The 20,927-nt window shown below is 44.3% G+C and overlaps 1 protein-coding gene across 1 annotated transcript; it reads left to right on the top strand.

Moving 5' to 3' along the window:
- The first annotated feature begins 22 nt into the window (after nucleotides 1-22).
- Nucleotides 23-20,459, top strand: LOC109302025 (cytochrome P450 20A1). Its single transcript, XM_019523489.1, has 13 exons — nucleotides 23-129; nucleotides 2,045-2,094; nucleotides 2,188-2,354; nucleotides 6,559-6,704; nucleotides 8,477-8,644; nucleotides 9,602-9,680; nucleotides 10,815-10,930; nucleotides 11,269-11,323; nucleotides 13,374-13,494; nucleotides 14,677-14,788; nucleotides 16,306-16,370; nucleotides 17,802-17,891; nucleotides 18,058-20,459. Exons 1-13 carry the CDS (start codon nucleotides 58-60, stop codon nucleotides 18,218-18,220), a joined length of 1,404 nt encoding a protein of 467 aa, XP_019379034.1. The 5' UTR covers nucleotides 23-57; the 3' UTR covers nucleotides 18,221-20,459.
- The last annotated feature ends 468 nt before the right edge of the window (nucleotides 20,460-20,927 follow it).

Here is a 20,927-nt window from a genome sequence, read left to right as displayed (position 1 = left end):
GGCGTGCAGTGTAGCCGCCCCCGGGCCAGGGTGGACGTGGAGAGCTCCGGCCCAGCCATGCTGGACTTCGCCATCTTCGCTATCACCTTCGTGCTGCTGCTGGTGGGCGCCGTGCTCTACCTCTACCCGGTGAGCGCCGCCGCCTCCCCCCGCCCGGCCCGGGGTTGCGGCCCGCAGCGCGCTGCAGGAGCCCGGCCTGGTGTGTGGGACACGGGTGGGGGTGGGGCATGCGGGGGCCCAAGCAGCCCCTCAGGAGAGACCTCTGCAGGGAAACAGCCATCAGTTCCCACATGTTTCTCCTTTAAAGGAGAACCCATTTTTTATAGTTTGTTGATCCGTGTTTAAAGTTTGTTGGCGACCCTGTCATACATTCTTGCTGCCCACTTTTGGGCTGCGACGCACAGTTTGAGAAACACTGATCTAGTCCAGCCCTCTGCTCAAAGCAGGACCGTCCCCAGCAGTTCCTGGGGGGCAATTCCCATCATCCAGCAGCTCTTCTATCAACTTGTAGTGAGCCTTGTGTGCGGATGTCCGCGGCTGAAGCAGAGCCCCATGTCCAGGTGTCTGCAGTGAGAGTCCTGACCCTGCACAACTGCACAGGTGCTTTTCTTCAAAGCAGTGATCCTCAGCCAGGCTGCCGCCGCACCTCAAGATACCTTGAGATCATGTCAAGGGTGTCGTGGGGTGCCACACAGTGTTAGCACTGTTAGGGGCTCAAACGTGCATCACAAGATCATGCCAGAGGTTTCAAATAGAAAGTCATAATATGGCAAACTTGCTGAGCTGTTGTGGTCTTGCCCAAGTTCTTTGCGAGAGGAGATAGCTTTATTATTTTTCCTTACTCAAAAAAAGCCAACAAGCAGGGACCAAGAACTGGCATTTTCCAAGGGGGCCAGGAGCCTAATGAGGGTCTAAAAACAGTTGGGAATCACTGCTTTAAAGAAATGAGTAATCCTAGCTAATTCTGTGGGACTGGACCCATGCTGGGAGTTAAGCACCTTCAGGATCATGTCTGGGGATTTTGTATAGAAATACATAAATATTGTTTTATAATACTATATATTATACAACAATATCATGCATTGATGGTGAGCTGCACTTTTGATCATGGGCAGCTGATGCCTCCTGATCCTGGGGGGTCACCAACAGCCCATCACGGACTGGGGGGGGGATTCACCAGGGGCCCATCACCAACAGAGGGGTTCCCCTGTGGCCAGTCAACGCTGGCAGAAGTGCCAGCCGCAGGCCTGGAAGTGCCACTGGCGCTTCTCTCGACGTCCCCATGTTCTCAAGGAGGGATGGCAACGGCCATTGCTGCTCCACTCCCCGGCTGGGAAGGGCCAATCTCAAGGGGGCACATTCCCCCCCATGCATTGCCTAATCTTGAGGCAAAGAGAAGAAGGTTTTCACTACAAATGTGGCTTTACTGGCCATGTCTACACGAGCAGTGGACTGCATAGTTGTTACTGTGCAGTACTATACCCATAGTTTTTTTCAGATGCTACTGCACAGTAGCTCATCACTTCTTCCCAGTAGCATCGTGTCACAGTTAGCGCCTGCTAGTGCTACTGCGCAGTAGCGTCTCATGTAGATGCACCCACTGTGCAGCAAATACTACCTTCTCTTTTCTGGCAGCTGCAGTTAAAAACATGTAAATCAAACTTTGCTGTCCTTTGCTGAAAACCCATACTACTTAACTAGGTTTAAGTAGGTAAAACTGGCCCTAAAATTAGTATAGATGGGAAAGCAAATGAACCCCGATAAGTTAAATGTAATTCCCTCTGCTCCTTACCTCACAGTGGTAGAAACTAAGTATAATAATAGGGAAGGAGAGCTCCAATTGCTGATAGTGTATACGCATGGACTCTTATGAGAAGAAACAGTCATGGCTTATTGTAAGATTTGTTCAGCGCAAGCTTGGAAGTTTATACAACAATCTTTTAAACTACTGTAAAAAGTTTGGAGCAGCAGGCCAACAGGTGCTAAAACGTGAGTATTACAAGGTTCATGCAAAACTCTGAGGAGTGTTTTTCTTCTTCCTTAGGCTTCTAGGCAAGCTTTGGATATCCCGGGAATGGCTCCAACAGATGAGAAGTAAGTGGCTTCCTGCTTCATTTTCCTTATATTTTACCTTTGCTGTTGTATGATTCTGCTCATAAAAGTAAATTTTGATTTTTGTTCCCTCAGAGATGGCAACCTGCCAGACATCATAACCAGTGGCAGCCTGCATGAGTTCTTGGTGATTTTGCATGAGAAGTATGGCCCAATTGTTTCTTTTTGGTTTGGAAGACGCCTTGTGGTCAGTCTGGGATCAGCTGATCTCTTGAAGCAGCACATTAACCCCAATAGGATATGTAAGTTTAATTTGCTTTCTCTTAGTTGCATTTCTGTTCGCTGTGGCCCAGCTAAAATCAGTGAGAGCTTTGGCACAACCATCCATTGGAGTTAAAATTCACTCTCAGTGTTTATGAGGATAAGAGTAAGTTGGAACTAAAATAGTGGTTTAAGCTCCTGGTACTGTTTGTAGATGAAAATGGTTGTCACTGAAAAATCACTCTTATTGACTGGCTCGTACAAAATGAGGGAGATGCTGAAAGGGGAACTCTGGGGTTGGTAGGGATCGCTCATGGAGTTTGCAAGGATCAGTCTTGCAACTAATCTGAATCAAAATTAAAGAATGACTTTGGTACACAAAGAAACGCCTTACTGAAATTTGCTGAGGTCTCAAAGTTGAAAGATATGGATAATACAGAAAAGGTTTAGAATATGAGAGAAATAATTGGACCTAAAGGAGTGGAGTAATACAACTGAAACAGAGGAGAAAGACTTGGTTATGTTTGACGATCAGCATTACGTCTATGAACTCTTAGTAAGATGCAGCCATGAAAATGCAAATGTTATCACAGGATTTATCAGGTGAGTGTATTTGGAGTAGGGAAAGGGAAGTATTAGTGCTATTGTACAGGACCCTTGAGAGATTTCACCTAGAATGCTGTGTATGGTTCCGATTACCAAGTTCAGGAAAAATTAATTAAAATTGGAACAGGTGGAGAGGAGAACTACTAGGATAATCAAGGGCATGGAGATCCAGTCTTAAGAGACTAGAAGGATTTGGTTATAAATGCAGTAGAAGTGTGAAGACCAGCAAAGACAAATACCTATTTAAGTTGAAGGAGGTTGTTGGTACAAAAGCAAATATGTATAAATTGGCCATAAATAAGTTTGGGCTGGAAATGGAAAGATTTCCAGTCATCCAAGTGATGGTGCTCTGGAGCAGCTTTCCAATCAGAGTAGTGGGAGCAAAAAGCCTTTAACTAATTTTAAGTTTAGGGAAGGTGATTAAGTGATGCAGTTGCTTCCACCAGCAGGGGACAGTACTTGATTACCCAGGATGTCCTGTGTTCCTTGGAACATTTTTTTTTTTTTTCCTTTTCTCCCCAATTGTGAAATGAAAGCTTGGATTCTAGATCAAGATTCTGCAGCTAATCCCCTTACCCCTAGCCTGTGAAATGCACAGGACCTAGAGCTGGTTGAAAAACCCATACCGGCACCTGAATGTGATTGTCTGGGCTACAACCTAGAGCAGACATGGGGTAAGGTGGAGGAGCTTTGTGCCACCTGTGCTGAATTCCACCTGAAGCAAGGTGAAGAAAGTCAATCAGTTGCACATGCCTCTCCCTAGTGCTGAGACATCTCCAGAAATTTAAATTTGCTTGAAAAATATGACCTGTTCCCTTATTTTTTAAATCCTGTAGTCACATCTTAGACAGAAATGGAACCTGTCATTTGAATAATTTGAATAATTATTCACTATTGAATAATTACAAGACCATTTCTGTACCTTTTCTTGCAGTTGAGAATAAAGGACAGGGTAGCCTTAAACTGTTGGTTGATCACTTAATAAAATATTGGCTTGTAGTTTTAGTCCAGGCTTGATGCTAGTGGTGTCTCATAGGGCAATTCTCTGGGCCAGTGAGGCAATTCTAGTCCACACTGAGGTTTCTAAGGGTGTCAAACACACAAATCCCATTGACATGCAATGGAAGTGAGGTGTTTTTAGCTCCTTTATGCTCCTTTGGAAATCCCAGCCCCAGTGCTGTGCTGTGAGGCAGAGGCAGGATCTGTTTCCATTTCCCTGTGTCATGCTTGTTTGCATGGGGCTGGGAGCAAATGTCACAGACCATTGTTGAGCATTTTATGGCTAGCAACTGTTATGATGCTGGGGAACTCAGGCTTGCTTCAGTGAGGCCTGCTGGTATCCTGATGTGGTGTTTGTCCTATTGCTGCCAGTCCCATCCAATTGTTATAGTCCACTGCAAAGCTTTCCTATTTGCATGAGTGTCAGCAGAGGATGCAGGCAGGTGAGGCTTTTAGGACCCTTTTGGAGGGCATGTGTTTAGATTTGGTTCTTGGATGCTGTTCTGCTCTGTGTTTGGTTTACGGTCAGTGACAGTGGGTGATTTCCTGCTCCTGGATAATCTTTTCTGTCAACTTTGTTTATAATTACTTTGCCGGACACGTAGTGCATGAGAGAGTGTTCACTCGTGCTGCCTCTCTGCTGCCTGTGTTCAAACTGAATTATGTTGATGTAAATCAATAGTGGGAGCTCTGACCCGCCGAAGCCCCAGTTGAGGTTGGCTTACACAGAGAGAGAGAGTAGGAGAGCTCAATATTTATAGTTTGACCAGGAAGTTATAATGGGTGCTGACAAGATGCTATAGAGATACCTTTAAGGTACAAAGATGGAAGGAGTGTAAGTGGTTATGTTTGTCTGCAGGTAACAGCTAGGAACAGTGGATTAAAAAGCCAATCCCAAATCCATTGAAACCTGTAAAAAAGCTCCCTGTAAATTTCAGTGGCCTTTAGACATGGCAAAGGAAAATATAGGTGGGGTGAAAGCAAAGATTTCTTGAGATATCTCCAGGGAAACATCAGAAGTCATGTCAACTGAGCTTTTACAAGTGAAAGGTGATGAGGTGTGGAGAGTGTGCTACAGGGACCAATCTTGCTAGAGCAGGAAGTTTGACAGAGTGCCTAAATGGGTCCTTTCTATCTCTAGCCTCTAGAATTCAAGGAATCCTTGCCAAAATTAAACTTATAGCAGCACATGCACGCGCCCTGGGCTGATTTTAGTAAAAAAAAAAAAAAAAAGGGGAAAGAAAGACGAACTTGGATGTAGCATACTGCCTGTGACCTGATAATACTTTTTTTTGGAGGGTTTTGTTTTCTTTACTGTTTCCATTACACCTATTAAAAATGTCAAGCTCCAAATATAATGGTGTAGTCCAGGTTTTCTTCTTCAAAATGCTTATGTCTGATAAATCTGCAGTAACATCTTGGCCACCTTCCATGAGCCCATCTATCCCTCTAATTGGTTAGTAGTGTGCCGGTTGTTTAAACACCATTTGACCCATCAGTAGAGCATCGTGGAGTTATTGACAGCAGCAAAAGCCACACCATGGCAAAACACTTTGCAGAGAGATTCAGCAGAGAAATAATGACTTTTCCGCTTTCTCTATATGTAGAGTTCATTTGCTTCTGTATACCTGATCGTCCAAGTTTGTTCATGGTACCCAGTATTTGAGATGCAGGGCAAGAGAGACTTTCAAAATATATTGCCAAGATGTGCCGGGGAGAGAGAAGAAGAAACGTCATGGTCCAGTAAATAAGGTCTTGCCCTCGGATTTGAGAGATTCTATTCCTGGCTCTGCTGCTGCCTTGCTACATGATCATGGCCAAATCCCATCACTTCAATGTGTCTGTTTTTTCCTTCCACCGTTTCTGTCTTGCCTGCTTACATTATAAGCTCTTTGGGGGCAGGGACTGTCCTGTGCTATGTGCATACTCCCAGCACACCCCCATAACTTTAGTTAAAAACTCCAGGCACTATTAAGGCCTGGTACCTAATAGAGCATTGTACTCTTTTTGGCGATTTTGGGGGGTCTGAACTATGTGGAACAGCAGAGGCTTGGAGATCTGTGGAAGCCTCATATTTCTACTCAGAAGCAATGTTGTCTAAGTATAGAGGAGTCCTAGGATGCACTAGAAATGAATTTGGGAGCAGGAGCAGTAGAAGTGTTAAGAGGGTAGTAGTTGTAACTGCCCCTCTTCCCTACTCCTCGCGTCTTCCCAAGGATTGGGAGGATCCCAGGCTAGGGAAGGTGTGGGCTGTTCCCATCCTTCCATTCCCTCAAGGACTCCAGAACATGGGGCAAAGACCCCTGCCCAATTCACACTGGAGACCATAGAGTGAGAGGAGCCAGTGGGAAGCAGCTAATGGCTGCTTCTTCCTTTCCCACTGTCTGTGGGAGGGGCAGGAGCAGCTGCTGCCCTTGCCTTCCACAGACCTGGTGACCTTGGTTTCTGGAAAGCATGGAAGCCTTTCCCCACATCTCTGCTCCTTGTGATCCCTGGGATCTGTTAAGCTGGGGGAAAGTATACAAGAATTTATTCTCCCAGGAGAAACTCTTCTGAGACTGACTTCTGCTCCTCCCCACATCTGTTCTGGTTACTCATATTCCAGACTTTTTTTGATTTCTTTTTTCCCCTTGATTGCAGCGGATCCTTTTGAAATGATACTCAAATCCTTGTTGAGATACCAGTCCGGCCTGAGTGGTGATGCAGGAGAGAGTCACCTGAGGAAAAAGCTGTATGAAAATGGTGTGACTAAGTCCTTGCAGAGTAACTTTGCTGTCATCCAAAAGGTGAAGGACTGAACCTGAGGGTTTGCAAGTCACACTTGCCCTAGGAGAGTGGCAATTAGTGGATTCTAGTGGAAACTTGAAGAGGGGTGGTGTTTGGGTGAAGTAGCAGAGTAAAGGTTGGTGGTGGAACCATAACCATGTCCAAATTTTTAGGGTTTTGGGGTTTTTTTAATTACAGTGTTTTCACTTTCTGAGTTTTTTTATTACTTTTTTGTTGTGTAGAGGCAGTGGATTTCACTTATAAGCTTGATTTCTGTCTTCTCTCCCTCAGTTCTCAAAAAAATACCATTTTTGCTTCACAGTATGCCCATTCTTTATGAAACAGGGGAGTTTGTTTTGTTTACTCTAAAGTCATTTGGATAAATCACTATTAAAAGAAGTCTTTCAGGGATGAGGGGGAGGAAGGGTAGAAGGAGGTATTAATATTTCACTGGGTAATGCTTATAGGCCACATCATATTTAAAGTGGCTTCTCCCAGAGTGTTGTTAGCAAAATGGCTTTTTTAGAGTGTAATTACTAGACATTCCTGATCAGGCCTAACATGCCCTAAAAGTCACTGGAATCTGGATTGTTTGTGAAGGGACAGACACACAGGTGTATCTCACCTTTCCGTTTTAAGTTAGAATGGGGGAATAATGGAACACACTTCTATAAAAATGCTTTCAAGTGTTCAGAGTTAGAAAACTGAGGAAATCCTGCTTTTCCTTCATCTTTCAGTTATGGTTGTCTTTGTTACTATAGCAGTGGAAGGTAACACCTTTTAAAGCGAAGCAGTGGCAGTGTCTGCCAATCTGTTTAAATATAGTACAAAAATATCTTTTTGGTGGCATTGGCTCATTGCATTCAGGGTAAGGGAAGGCATGTGGCTAAAATAGTTTCAGGACCTCAGAGGCAACCAGGGATATGTGAATTCTAGTAGCTCTGGAGTGGAACAGAGATCATCCACAGATGCAGAGCTTTTCTGTTGACTTGCCATAGCAGCCCAGTAAGGCGGCATCCCCACGAGCAGGAATGTGCAGTTTGTGGTGCTTCAAAGGATTTTAAGGTGCCACAAAAACGTATGTGGCACACATGAATTGGTTCCCCAAAATTAGATACCGGGAATTCCTGGTACCTAAAAAAACAAACAAAAACAAAACAAAAAAAAAAACACCCCAAAAAAAAGCGGGGCAGAAAACAGCAGTGTGGTACATGTGGCTGCAGCATGCACTGCCTGAAACCAGAACCTGGCCAGCGAGAGCCACCCTCCAGCTGCTGACCAGGCTCCATGTACGCAGAACACCACTGCTGTAGCCCCAGGAGGTTCTCACCTCAGGTAAGGCTGCTGGGACCAGCCCAGGTGCTGGCCTCAAGCTCCACTACCCCTCCTGGGGAAATCTGCCAGTGCGTGTGCAGGGGCATGGCTGGGGACAACTAAATATGCGCCACTGCTATTTGTCCCTGAGGAAATGCATGTTCCCGCTTGTGGGGATGTGCCCTAATAGTGCATGTTATTAACACCAGACCAGAAGTATCAAATGGCTTAAGTGTTCCTAGCCAGTTAGAAAGGGAACAAGAGTCAAAGAAAGAAAAATCTGTAAAGGAAAAACCTTGCAACAGCCAAGGAATCTTGGGCTGAAGTTTATTTTAGTTTGAGTTAATAAAAGAAAGCCCCAGGAAGAAAGTAAGTTTGAGTTGCATCTGGTATGTGTGAACTGGGTGGGAACACCTCCTCTTACAGCTTTATTTGGATTGTGGAGACCCACGCACTTTTATGATTTCTTTCCTTTCAGCTGTCAGAAGAGTTGCTAGCAAAATGGTTGTCCTTTCCCGAGTCTCAACACGTGCCTCTTTGCCAGCACATGCTGGGTTTTGCCATGAAATCTGTTACACAGACAGCAATGGGCAGTTACTTTGAAGATGATCGGGAAGTAATTCAGTTCCGTAGGAACCATGATGCGGTAAGTCTGGGGAAAAGCCAAGGATCTCTTCCTAAGCCCTGTTCCCATTCCTCTTATAAGCTGATAGTCAGTGCATAGCCATCACCACCATGCATGTGAGCAAGGGTATGAGGTGCTGGAACAGAAGCCTTCATCTTGCATGTTCAAGGTATGAGATTCAGATTAGAGCAGGTATACTCTTTTCTTGTTCTAACTGTTTTTGTCAGGAAAAAAAGAAACAGGTAATAAATGCAATAAAATTTGCATATGGCAGAGGTTCTGTTAAGGCTGGGGTTTCCTAAAGAGCCTGCAGGAATTAGGCAGTTAAATCCCATTGATATTAAGTGACATTTGTTTTTTCTGAATTCCGTTAAACTCCCTTGAAACCTCCATGTTAACTAACATGGCTAGTTGCTTTGGCCAGAAAGCAGACGGTTCCCCAGAGGGAAATTCAGTGGGAGAATAATGGTGACCCTTTTAAAACAAACGTTTGCAGCTCATCTTTAAAATTGGTCTTGTTCCCTGGTGTGCTTTATATGAAAGGCTAGATAGATAAACAAGGCCTAAAATAATGTTTTTTCTTCTTTTTTTTATGTCATAAATATTAGGAATGTTGACAGGTTCCTGTAGTAGTGCTTCAGTCACTTGGACTGGGGCTGTGAGTTAAGCTATTCAGATCCCAGCCAGTGTCTTAAAGGTTTCCCACTTAGAATTTGCATGTTCTCATCTCCTTCAGCTCCCTCCTCATGTGGGAGAGCTCAGTGACCCTGTTTCATCTTAGCTCAGTATTAGCAGCACTCGGCAAAACTGTCACAGACATAGTAGGCCATGTGACTATGTCTGTACTTACAAATTAAATTTCCTGTTTAGGCCCACTTTGGGGAAGTAGAATTTTCTTTATTTTATGTATGTGAAAAAATAAACTAGGCAGGACTTCATGTAGTCTGACTAGAAAGAGTAACTGTGTCCCTCTTTCAGATCTGGGCTGAAATTGGGAAGGGTTTCTTGGATGGGTCACTTGACAAAAGCACTACCAGGAAAAAGCAGTATGAAAATGGTAAGTTGTTCCACCCCTTGCATGTCAACACTTCAGTAGTTAGCATGGTGAGATTCCCAGTATCCAAAAGTATCTCCCTGCATGCTTCTCCTGCAAATGGAGGTGTACAAGGTAAGTGGAACTGTCCTATATGTCTCTGTTTCCAAGAAGAGAGGGTGTAGCCAGACTGGGAAGAGCTACAGCAAAGCCAGTTGCTCCTGCCTGTGTTCAGTTAATCGAATAACTCTGTTGAAGGCAGGAACATACACTCCTGCCACAGCCACTTCCTGATCTGGCTCCACAAGAGTCGCATAGGGCAGTTCCACCTAGCTGTCATGGTTGTGGCATCACCTTGTTTTAGAATCACTGAGGTAAGCTGTAGCAGTACAGAAGGGGGTCTGCCAGGGTGCCACCAAATTCAAAAACATTGTGGAGGGATTCTTTGAATTAGGGGTACACTGATAGAGAATTTTTGGGCTGATACTGATGGCCAATTTTTAAGGAGCCATACTGGCCGATACTGATCCATTTCCAATATGCAGCTGGGTAGCATGGAGAGCAGTGTCGGGCTTGTAAGTCTGTTGTGGGGGAAGGGGGGAGCAGATCAAAGCCCCTATGGTGAGGGAGGAAGTAGGGCCGGGGCAGGGGCAGGCACTGCACAGCTGGGGCAGGGGCAGGGGCAGGCACTGCACAGCTGGGGCAGGGCATGGGATGGAGCTCTGAGCAGCTCATCCCAGGGGGGGCAGCTTCGGCAGCTGTGTGCACTCCAAGAGGGCATGGGGGGTATACCCCCAGATCTGCGCAGGGTGGGGCAGGGCAGGCTGCTTCTGCAGGCTGGGTTGGGGCGGCGCCAGACTCTTCTTGGCAGGGGGCTGGGCTGGGCTGTGCTTGGGGCAGGCAGTGGCAGCAGCACTGGGAGTCGGCTATGTGGGGGGCTGCAGCCATCCCAAAATTCACCGTAACCCCCCCCACCAGTAAGAGCCCAGTGCTGCCCCAGCCTTCCCTCTCCCCATGCACAGATCCAGGGACACCCCACCACCTCCTTCGTCTGGGCCCTGGGTGGCCATCGAGGTCGCCTGGGTCTGGGTCTGGGTCTGGGTCTGGGTCTGGGAGAGCCCCAGGTTCTGTAATAGAACCTTACTTGTGTTTTTGAAGCTTTAATGGAGATGGAATCGGTCTTAAAGAAAGTCATAAAGGAGAGGCGGGACAGGAGCGTCCACCGGCATATCTTCATTGACTCCTTACTGCAAGGGAACCTGAGTGACAAGCAGGTCTGAACAGCTGTTGTGTAATTAAATACTGATGGAGTTTTGCTAGATCAGTTGCTAATTGCATCTTAGCATTTGATTAATTTAATTAGCTATCTTGCATCTCATTCCATCTAGCCTCTACTAACATTATATTTTTGGTAGCTTTCCATTCCACTGCTTTAGTATTAATCTGTCTTTGCTTAAGAAATGTTATAGTGGCAGTACTGTAGAGAGTTTTGTTCTTTTTTTCCATGCTGCTTTTCATGCTCCCTGAGTTAAGGTGGTTTTGAATGGAGGATGTGATTTTACACTCTGTAATGTTTTCTCTGACTTCGTCTGAATCAGATTTTATTTCCTAGATCCTAGAAGACACAATGATATTCTCCCTGGCAGGATGCGTAATCACTGCTAATTGTAAGTAAAAAACATGGATAGCCCTCTACTCTTTCCAAAGCAGGTTTAGGGGCTGAGCTGTATCAAAAATAGTACAGCCAGATGAATGCTTTCCTGTGCTAAAGAAAAGCAACATTTCTCCTACCTTTACTTCTCTACTGCAAATGTATTTAGGCAGGTATTTTTATAGCAGTGTTGATGACATTGCTGTATGAGGGGCATTTTTTAGAAGAGTACTGACACAGCTTTTGCAGTAAGTGGATTGAAGCTAATCTGTTATTGACAGCCCTCCCAGCAATACAGTGAGCCTTAGAATTTCCTGCTGCCATTTTTCACTTAGACTCTAAGCTTATCCAGCTAATTCTAAATTCAGTGAAACACACCAAAAGATGAAGCCGACAAAGATCATGACCAGAAATAGACTTCATTGCTCTGTGAGGACTTAGAGCTGCTTGCTGCTGTTTGACTGGATGCTTCAGATTCCCCTCTGGAGTACATGTGTTAACACTTTTTTTAAAGAGTTACTTGGTATTCATATAAGGATTATGAGGAAAGCAAACATAAATAGAAACCAAATGGAAAGCTTCTGTTTGTGCATACTGTCAATTCATAGGGGAATTATTCTAAACTAAAGCTATGGGACTACAAAACCCAAAGTCGTCTGCTTAGCAAATCATAAAATCATGGGAAAAATAGGACTGGATGGCACCTCAGGAGGTCATCTAAGTTAGTCCCTTGCTCAGAGTACGAAAATATCCTAGATACATATTGATTTAAACTATACTTAAACTTCTAATGACAGAGATTCCTCAGCCTCTCTACATAATCTGTTCCAGTACTTAACCACTCCCACAATTAGAAAGTTCTTCCTAATATCCAACTTGGAATCTTGAAAGAAAGCGTCTCGTGTTTAAGGGTACTAAAGCAAAACTCACCCGAAGAGAATGTCTTGACATGGTGATACAGAAGGACAGGATTTTTTCCAGAGTTTTTGGCTGTTTGTTTTTTCTCAAAGGATCTCCATACAACTCAGTGAACAGACAATTTGGAACGATAGAGTGTCTGCTAGTTGTTTCCTTTGGCTTAGGAAAAACCACATTGTGTGTGCTTATTTCATATTTGGATTATTTTTTTCTAATTACATTATGGAAGAAGTCTGCAACACATCATAAATAATCTATTAACAGATACATGAAGGACCCAATCCAGAGTAACTGAGAGAAGGAGTTGCACAGATTTTTTTTCCTCCTGTCCCATCCTTTGTCATTTGATTCCCCTTTTTAACAGCAAGATTCACTTGGAAAAGGAATTGCCTTGTTGCTGTTGCTGCCTGCTTTCTCTCAGACCTACATCAGGGAACGTAACTTAAATTCCTTCCTTGACTGGTAATAAGATTTCTGCTGAGGGAAGTACTAAACTGGTGACTGTTCAGCCACTCTGGCCACATCCCTTCCTAGCCAGCATGTCTCAGCTGTGCTCTGAGCCCTCTGTACCAGAGGTTGTGGTTGCTCCCTTCATCTCTGCTACAGGTTCCCCATTGTAGATCTACTCCTTAGGGGCCTTTTAACAGAATATAGCCTGTCTATTTTACCCTGAGGGCTGGCCCTCATATTGAGTGATGGTATGGTGTAGTTGAGCCAGGTTCCTGAGACTGGGGAAAGAGCTGCTGTAGGGAGTATCTGACCCTTCCTAAGAGCACCTGGTTCCTTTCCTGTCTGTTAAGCCGCACTCCAGGGCCTTCAGATGACTGTTCCCTTCTTGATTTGCTGTTGTCTCATCACAACAGGAAAAGGAATATTCAACTGGTATTCCTTGTTAGCAGGAACTGTCTGAAATAATTCTTTTTGTCATGGAATAGCTAAAGTCTGCTAGGCAAATTTGATGCCATTACATCTTATATTTCATAAGGATGTTACCCTTTAATGTTTGTGTTTTGTGTATTTTCCTTGTGACTCTTCACTGTCTTGGCTGATTAAAGCTAGAGTTACAGAGATAAGGAATACTGGACTTGATCTGTCTCCCTTAAAGGGTGATGTCTGCTGAGTCAGCACTTCCATTATTTCTTTCCTAGTGTGCACCTGGGCAGTTTATTTCGTGACTACCTCAGAAGAAATCCAGAAGAACCTCTATAAGGAGATAGATCAAGTTTTGGGGAAGGGCCCAGTTACACTTGAGAAAATTGAGCACCTCAGGTATGTTCATTTTAAGAGTGGGAGAGGCACCTGGGCTGATCAAGGTGTTGCTATGGCAGTGGTTCTCAGCCTTTTTAGACTTAAGGCACCCCACAATAGACTCAAGGCACCCTTTAGAAAATGCAGCTGTTAGCTTTCACTCATTTTTTACTACAGAAAAAATAAGAGAGCAAAACAAACTCTGAAAGACCACAACTGGCCAGAATGTTTTTAATGCTATGGATTCTTATTTGAAATATCTGGGTTTATCTTGTGAATCATGTTTGTGCACCTAATGGTACCAACATTAAGTGGCACCCTTGACATGAACTCAAGGCACCCCGTGTGCTGCTGCACCCTGGTTGAGAATTACTGGAGTATGGTCCCATATGCTGTAAGATGATTCCCAGGCTGGCCAATGAACTGAGGCCAGTGATGAGTGTGTTTTCTAATGACCTCTAGGGACCTTGTCAATATTTGCTCAAGAAAACTGATTGGAGTAAATAAGTACATTTCCCTTTACTTCATTTGGATCTGGATTGGGTCCCATGACAAGACGCCTTGTGGTGGTCTTGGAACAGAAAGCTGTGGACAGCATACATGACCGGAAAGTTCAGGGTAAGTGATTAGGTGATGATACCTTTTTCTGTAGGCATTGGACTCATCCTATGGAATGCTGTAGTGGATAAGTTCCTCTGGGGGATTCAAAACACTTGTGTCAGAACCTGAGTGTTTAGATAATTCCCCTAGAAACTTCTGTCTTTCAACATTGACCGTGTGTTTGTTATTTGTGATGCAGGAGCTCTGCAAGTCTTCTGCCAGGATGGGTGCTCTAGTGTGCTCAGTGCAGCATACCTGCATGGGACTCTGACTAATTCTTACTGAGCCAGTGCATTGATGAGCTGAAACTGCTGGTGCCTTCCAAAGTGTGTGTGGCTGGGAGTACAGTTGGAGCCCTCCCTCCACAGCCCTTCCTCCTCCCCCAGTGCCTCTTGCTTTCTCTGCATAGATCCTGGGACTTCTCATAGATAAGGGAAAGTGTCTGATGTATGCTGGAAGCAATTTGGGACCAGACCATAATCCTGGATGCACAGGGTTCACCAGTTGATGTAGCCTTCCTCAGAGCAGCACTGCCTAATATCAGAGGCATGTGGACTTGCCTACTTTTGAAAAAGGGTTATTGGTATAGCCTTGTGCTTGCAGGTACTGCCGACAGGTGCTGTGTGAGACTGTGCGGACAGCAAAGCTTACTCCAGTTGCTGCACGGCTGCAGGAGCTGGAGGGAAGAGTTGACCAGCATGTTATCCCCAAAGAGGTATGACATGGCTATGAGCTCACACCCAGACTCCTTGGTTGATTTTTACCCTTTTCACGTCCCAAGTGGGACCAGTTACAGTGAGTAGTGATTATTATTATAGTGATTATTATTCTAGCAAAGTTTACTCAGAGCTGGCTCTAATATCTGTCTAGTTAAGCTGGGAGCCTAGAATGTGCTTTTCCCTTTTCCTCAATGCGAGGGCCATTACACAGCCCTGTGTGAACTTGCATGTGGTAGTTAGTTATAATGCTCTTCCATGCTGATATTTGGAGGGATCCCAGAGTTCAGGTATGTGTAGAAGATTGGAATTTAGGCCTGGCCTCTCATGCAGAGTAACATCTCACTGTGCATAGTCATACATGGGTTCCAGTGAGATTTAATTACTTACCAAGTAAGGGCCTGAGCTGAAGCCCACAGAAGTGGATAGGAGCGGGGCAATGAAGCATGCTCCATGGTATTACTGAGGATGAATAAGGGTAGCAGAACTGGGCCCTTAAGTTATAAAATGCTAGTTTGCAAGCATTGCTGCATTCCTAACTCGCAGTAGAGTCCAACTGAAGTCAGGGGCAGCAGAATAAGGCCTGGTGCTGGTCCATTGACTTCACTGAAGTTGCATGAGCTAATAAGAAGTGTAGCTTGATCTAGGAAGACTAACTCACATAAAGGAGTAGGATTTGCCCTGTGGACTGTAAGCCTTGAGGTCAAGGATGCCAGTTTATATTGGTCAGTAAAGTGCCATTTACAACCAGGTAATGAATAAATAATAACAAAAAGCCCCAACGTCATTTGAAATCCACAAATGGCTGACATGCACAAAGGCAGATTCTGCTTTTGAGTAGTCATCTGTCCTTGAGACCTGTGTTTATAAGTGGTTGGATTAAATGGGGCTGGCAAAGGGTTCCATTTCATTTAAACTGAGCTGCCCCCTGCTCCTTAATTTCAAGATGGTTTTGAGTAGGTTCATTATAAAATGGAAATATGCTGACTTGTATTTATATTGAGAGGCCCTTTGGAATTGGCTTTGTCCTGATCTTTAAATCTCTTCATATGATAGAAACCTGACCATTTTATAACATGGAGGAAAGAGAAGATATATATAGATGAAGCAGGTTTCATCTGCATATTCTGAACATAGGACTTACCAAGAGTAGTGGAGCCAAATAGTTCCTCTGTCCCCTAAAGCCCACAAAAAAGGCAGCTGAAGTTTGGGCTTGGCATTTCATGTGTCGGGATTAAAACACGTGGGGACAGTTAAAGTCCCTCTGAAAATGTATGCAGTTTATTGGAGATTGAGAGCCTTAATATAAGTTGTGCTGCCCTTTTTAACAATCCTGTAGGGGATATCTTTGTTTGTCAAGGACAGGGTTTGCTATTAAATATAAAAACACATTGAATAATTTATCCTTTTTATATTAAGTTAGGTTGGACTTTTCTGTAAGGGTTGCCCATTGTGTAAAGGTACCTTTCTGGAATATTAAATACAAACACTGACTTGGGTGCCTCTTCTGTTTCAGACTCTTGTGCTCTATGCTCTAGGGGTGGTGCTCCAGGACAGCTCAGCTTGGCCATCACCTTACAAGTATGCAACCCCAGGAACTTTTATTACTATTTGCTTTCTTTCTTTTCTTCCTTCCCCTTTTGGGTCCTGCTTGGATGAGCATCTGAGTAGGCTTTCAGAGCTGCCGTAAGCAGCCTATTGTAGTGAAATAGAGGCCTCCAGAAGATCTCTTCAGGTCTTTGTGTTGGTCTCCAAGCACAGGATTTTGGTTAATTCCAAATATAATCTGACCAGGCTACACACTTGTGTTCACTGTGGGTGTTGAGGAGGTGGAAAGCAGATTTCCCCCCATATCTCTCTCTGCAAATTCACAGACTTTTGACAGCAAATGCTGTGTGATTTTATTTTTCCAGTTTGCTGTGAAAGGGAAGCCATGATTAAAATGGAATTGGAATCGCTATTCATTACCATAGAACAATGGCTCACAGGACGAAATGTCAGTCAAAGATTTCTGTCTTTAAGAGGAAGGAAACTATCTCATTATTTCCACCCAGGAACACTAAAGAGGGGATCCTGCTCTGAAAAAACAGAATTCCAGAAGGGAGGAAATTGCTGCAGATTGCTTTGGCCCCCCTGTTGGTAGTTTTTAATGCTGGTCTAATGTAGCCCGGGCAGGAGAGAATGTAGGTCAGCTATTCTATTTGGAAGGGGAAGACAGTAAAGGTTGTGGGAGAACAAATTACACTAAGGGATCCATTCTGCCTCTTAGCCATCCGTATTGCTTCAGGGGAAGGGGGAGCATGCAGAGGCCTTCTGTTTTAGCAGCATCATGCTAGCTATGGCCCCTAAGAGCCTGAGGGGATCACACACCAGAATGGGAGCTGGGATATAGTAAAGAGGTGCATTAGGATCTGGGGACTCATGTAGAAGAGGGAGGACAAGGCTATAGCCTGCTGCCAGATATTGCCTGCCAGAAATTCAATGGCTGCAGTTATGGCTAGAGACCTACCAAAATTGCGATTTTGCAGAAATCATAAGATCCAGCATTGCCTGTGAAAGGTTAGGCCTGGAGCCAAAGCTTTGAAGCGTAATGGAAAGAATCTAATACACAGTAAAACAGGACTGTCTTCAAGTCACAGAATGGCACATTTTCTGTAATATAATCACTCCTGTTTTAAACTGCCGTACATTTTATTAGTCTCCTTTCAGTTACTTGATTATGAGAATCTCATTTTAACTAAAGCCTGTACATGTGAGTTGTTCCCTGAGAGGCTCTGACAACCCAATGCTGAAGCAAGCTCTTCTCATTCAAATGAATCATCAGTTCTCACATACATACACAGCAGCTGCTGGCAATGGGAAGTGAGGGGCAATGAAAGCAGTGGAGAAGGAAGGATGAGGGAGAAATTAAACTGTATGTACTTCCTGAAAACTGGATTAGCCTCAGTTTGTCTTAAGTGTATGTGTACACATACACACAGGAAGTATCAGTGCTTGTTTTGCCTTTTATAGATTTGATCCAGACAGATTTCATGATGAATCCGCCATGAAAAACCTTTCCCTGCTGGGGTTCTCAGGAAGTCAAGAGTGCCCAGAGCTGAGGTAGATAAAAGAAAAATGTGCATGTGTGGTGGTGAAAGGGAGGGAAGAGCCATGTCAGCCTGTTCCTGTTAAATTCTGCCATCCCTGCTGATCCAATCTGTCAGGGCTGGCAATGGTGACTTGACAGATATATCTCATGGTTTGTTTTGTTACTCTTTCCCCCTAGGTTTGCTTATATGGTGGCTACAGTGTTGCTGAGTGTGCTGGTCAGGAAACTGTATCTGCATCCTGTGAAAGAGCAAGTCACAGAGTCCAAATATGAGCTGGTCACCTCACCAAAGGAGGAGGCATGGATAACTGTGTCCAAGAGGAAGCAAGGCAAGGAGTAGGAAAGATTGTGCTTCAGAAAGACACCCTCCAGCATCATGTCACCATTTTAATGTCACTATTTTGTTACCTTCCATCTTCTAACTCAGCAGCCCCTTGTTATTTTTTTCTAACTCAAAAAACTGTCACATTAAAGTAGAAATAATTTTTATGCCTTTTGGAAATGTAATTTTTTAAGAATGGATCTCTAGCCATTTTCTGTGGGGGAAGCAGCATAAACTTCCTGAGTTCTCTATAAGAACTGCCCTTTGCATCAGATTTGTGCTTCAACTTAGTCCAGTCTCTGCTGGATAGTACCAAAACTGGATGCCTCAGAGGAAGTGTAAAGCTTTCTAATGTAATACTACTATGGGGAACTTTTAATCCTGATCTCAGCTTCAGGCCCTAAAGGCATGAAGATTGAGCCTTTCTCTTCCATATTTTATTCAAATTAGCATTTTCCCTTTCTGTGAGTTACAGTTATAACAGTATCTCTTGGCCTCTTGATAGGTTTTGGGAGAGTGTGACTACGGGTGTGAGCAATAAAATGAGAAAGGAATTTTATACCACTGTTGCATCCCTTACTGTGCAATCCTGCTGGCATGGGGCATAAACGAATGGACAGCGTAGATGTGTGCTTGTCAAACTGGAGTAAGGAAACTGCTGTGGATCTAACAAAATAGCTATGGCATTTTTAATGAACTTAAGACAGGGAATCTCCATCTGGCAGATGTTGAAATCAGTGTCCAATTTAATCGGTATCAGGAATGATGTAAGATGTGCGATGAGTGTACAGAGTTAGGTCACTGCGAGACTGGCAGAGCCAAGCGGGGAAGTGGAAAGTGCTGATTTTATAGTGCTGGGATTGATGCTCTACTTAACTGTAAAAGCCTTTAAACCATCTTCCTCCTCCCAAACATTGGCAGCCAAGACAGCACCAAGCATAGTAAGATCATGTGGTCTCTCCACTCCTTCATTTCTCATTGTCTGAATACAGTGGTTCCCAGCATTTCTCTCTCTCTCTCTCTCTCTCAGAGCCCTTTAAGGTAACATTCAGTTTCTTTCTTGATTGTCTAAGTGTGCAGATTTGGTCATCTGTGTAGTTGCCTAAGTGCCAAAAATGTCACTTATGAACCCAGACTAGAAATATGTACTGGTAGGACAATGACAGCACATTCCCGCTCTTTGCCCCCAACAGCTCAGTGACTAGGGTACTCATCTGGGAAGCTGGAGGTCTGGGGTTTTTGGCCCTTCGCTTTTACCTGGGGAGGGAGGAGTTTGAACCTTGGTGTCTCTGACTTTGCAGCACAACTTTCTAACCACTGTACTGCAGGTTAGTTATTATCTAGTCCATGCTCTATTCCTTTTGAAGCTGGCCTTCTGGGAAGCTGTGGGGTGAAGAGAAAGGCAGCCAGAGGGTCTGTGGATCAGTATGGTGGCTGCTGGCCTGGAAGAGAAGGGATTCTGGGTATTACCTGGGGTCCTTGCTCCCAGTGAGGTCAAAGCTTATACCCTTCACTGCCCTCCATCCATTTTCTTGCAATAACTATGTTAGCAACTCAGTTTCAGAAGGAGTTCCAAAGGAGGGCCTAATGGCTGTCCTATGGCATGGTGGCTGGAGTACTGTCCTGGGAAGGCAGGGAAACTCAGGTCCAAAGTCCTTCTGGGTGAAGGGAGCCCAAGAGCTCCAGCTTCCTGGGTGACTACCCTAGCTACTGTACTATGGGGACAGAAGAGGAACACCCACCTCCTTTTCTGTTCCTGAGTCTCAGTTTGGTAGTCATGGATTTTGGCATTTGGGGGCATCTGAGGCTGCACCCACAAAGAACACGCATATGTGTCCTGCTTACTTTGGTGTGTTCCCAGTCCATACAAACATGTAGGTGCACAGTCATCCCATGTGCACACAGGAATGCTGACCTGTGGGTATGTGGCATTTTTGGCACATAGACAACCAAAATTGCCATGTAGACTAAATCTGGACGCTTGGCCAACCAAGAAGGAAATACAATGTCGCCCTTGGTGTGTTTCCAGAAGGGCGCACCTCACCCTCTGCTGGATGCAGCTATTGTCATTTTTTCTTATTTTATGTTGAACTATAGTGTTGCTGCACCATGAACAGAGAGAGGCCTGGGCTCTTGTTACCTGAGTTATAAGTAACCTTGTGGGTTGGCTGCTGATAATAGGCAGAAACAGGTCTACAGCCTTAGCTTTTATTTGCTTGCACTTCAAAAGACAAAAATAAACATTTATCTTCAAGTCTATCTGGCTACCTGTGACAGCACAACATAGATTCTTACCTGTACCAGCTGGGTAGGCTCTAGAGGTAGAGGATGGTGGCGCACAGATTGGCGGCAGGTCTTACTGAATTTGCCAAGTTCTCTGAATTTCCCCCTGAATATACTCAGTATTTATAGATGGCTGATTCTAATAAATTACCTCTGATGTGGTTTTATTTCAGCTTTCTTGTATCACTGAAACATTTGGAACTGAACTGAATCAGATCTCTTGTGGACTTGGGAAGTGTCAATTAGCTGGGATTTGTATCTTTAGGAAGCTAAAACAGAGAGGTTATTATCTCCTTTCTTTCCCCATTGTGGAATGCTGAAGGTTGTTTTGTTTTTACAAATTTAAATAAGCATCTTAACAAAAATATATCTATTATAGCAAAATAGTATCTAATATGTTTGGTTACATCACTTGCTACTACTATTACTTTAAGATAAAGCT

This window comes from Gavialis gangeticus, unplaced genomic scaffold (genome assembly GCF_001723915.1).
Source record: "Gavialis gangeticus isolate Ggan-Ray unplaced genomic scaffold, GavGan_comp1, whole genome shotgun sequence".
NCBI classification, from domain to species: domain Eukaryota; kingdom Metazoa; phylum Chordata; order Crocodylia; family Gavialidae; genus Gavialis; species Gavialis gangeticus.
Note: the sequence above shows the minus strand (reverse complement) of the source record. Positions and strands in the feature narration are given on the sequence as shown.

Excerpts from the sequence above, each read along its gene's own strand:
- LOC109302025 (XM_019523489.1), top strand. The coding sequence starts at position 58 with ATGCTGGACTTCGCCATCTTCGCTATCACCTTCGTGCTGCTGCTGGTG. Across the intron at positions 11,324-13,373 it reads ATGCGTAATCACTGCTAATT|TGTGCACCTGGGCAGTTTAT; the intron begins GTAAGTAAAAAA and ends TTTCTTTCCTAG. Across the intron at positions 14,789-16,305 it reads AGCATGTTATCCCCAAAGAG|ACTCTTGTGCTCTATGCTCT; the intron begins GTATGACATGGC and ends CTTCTGTTTCAG.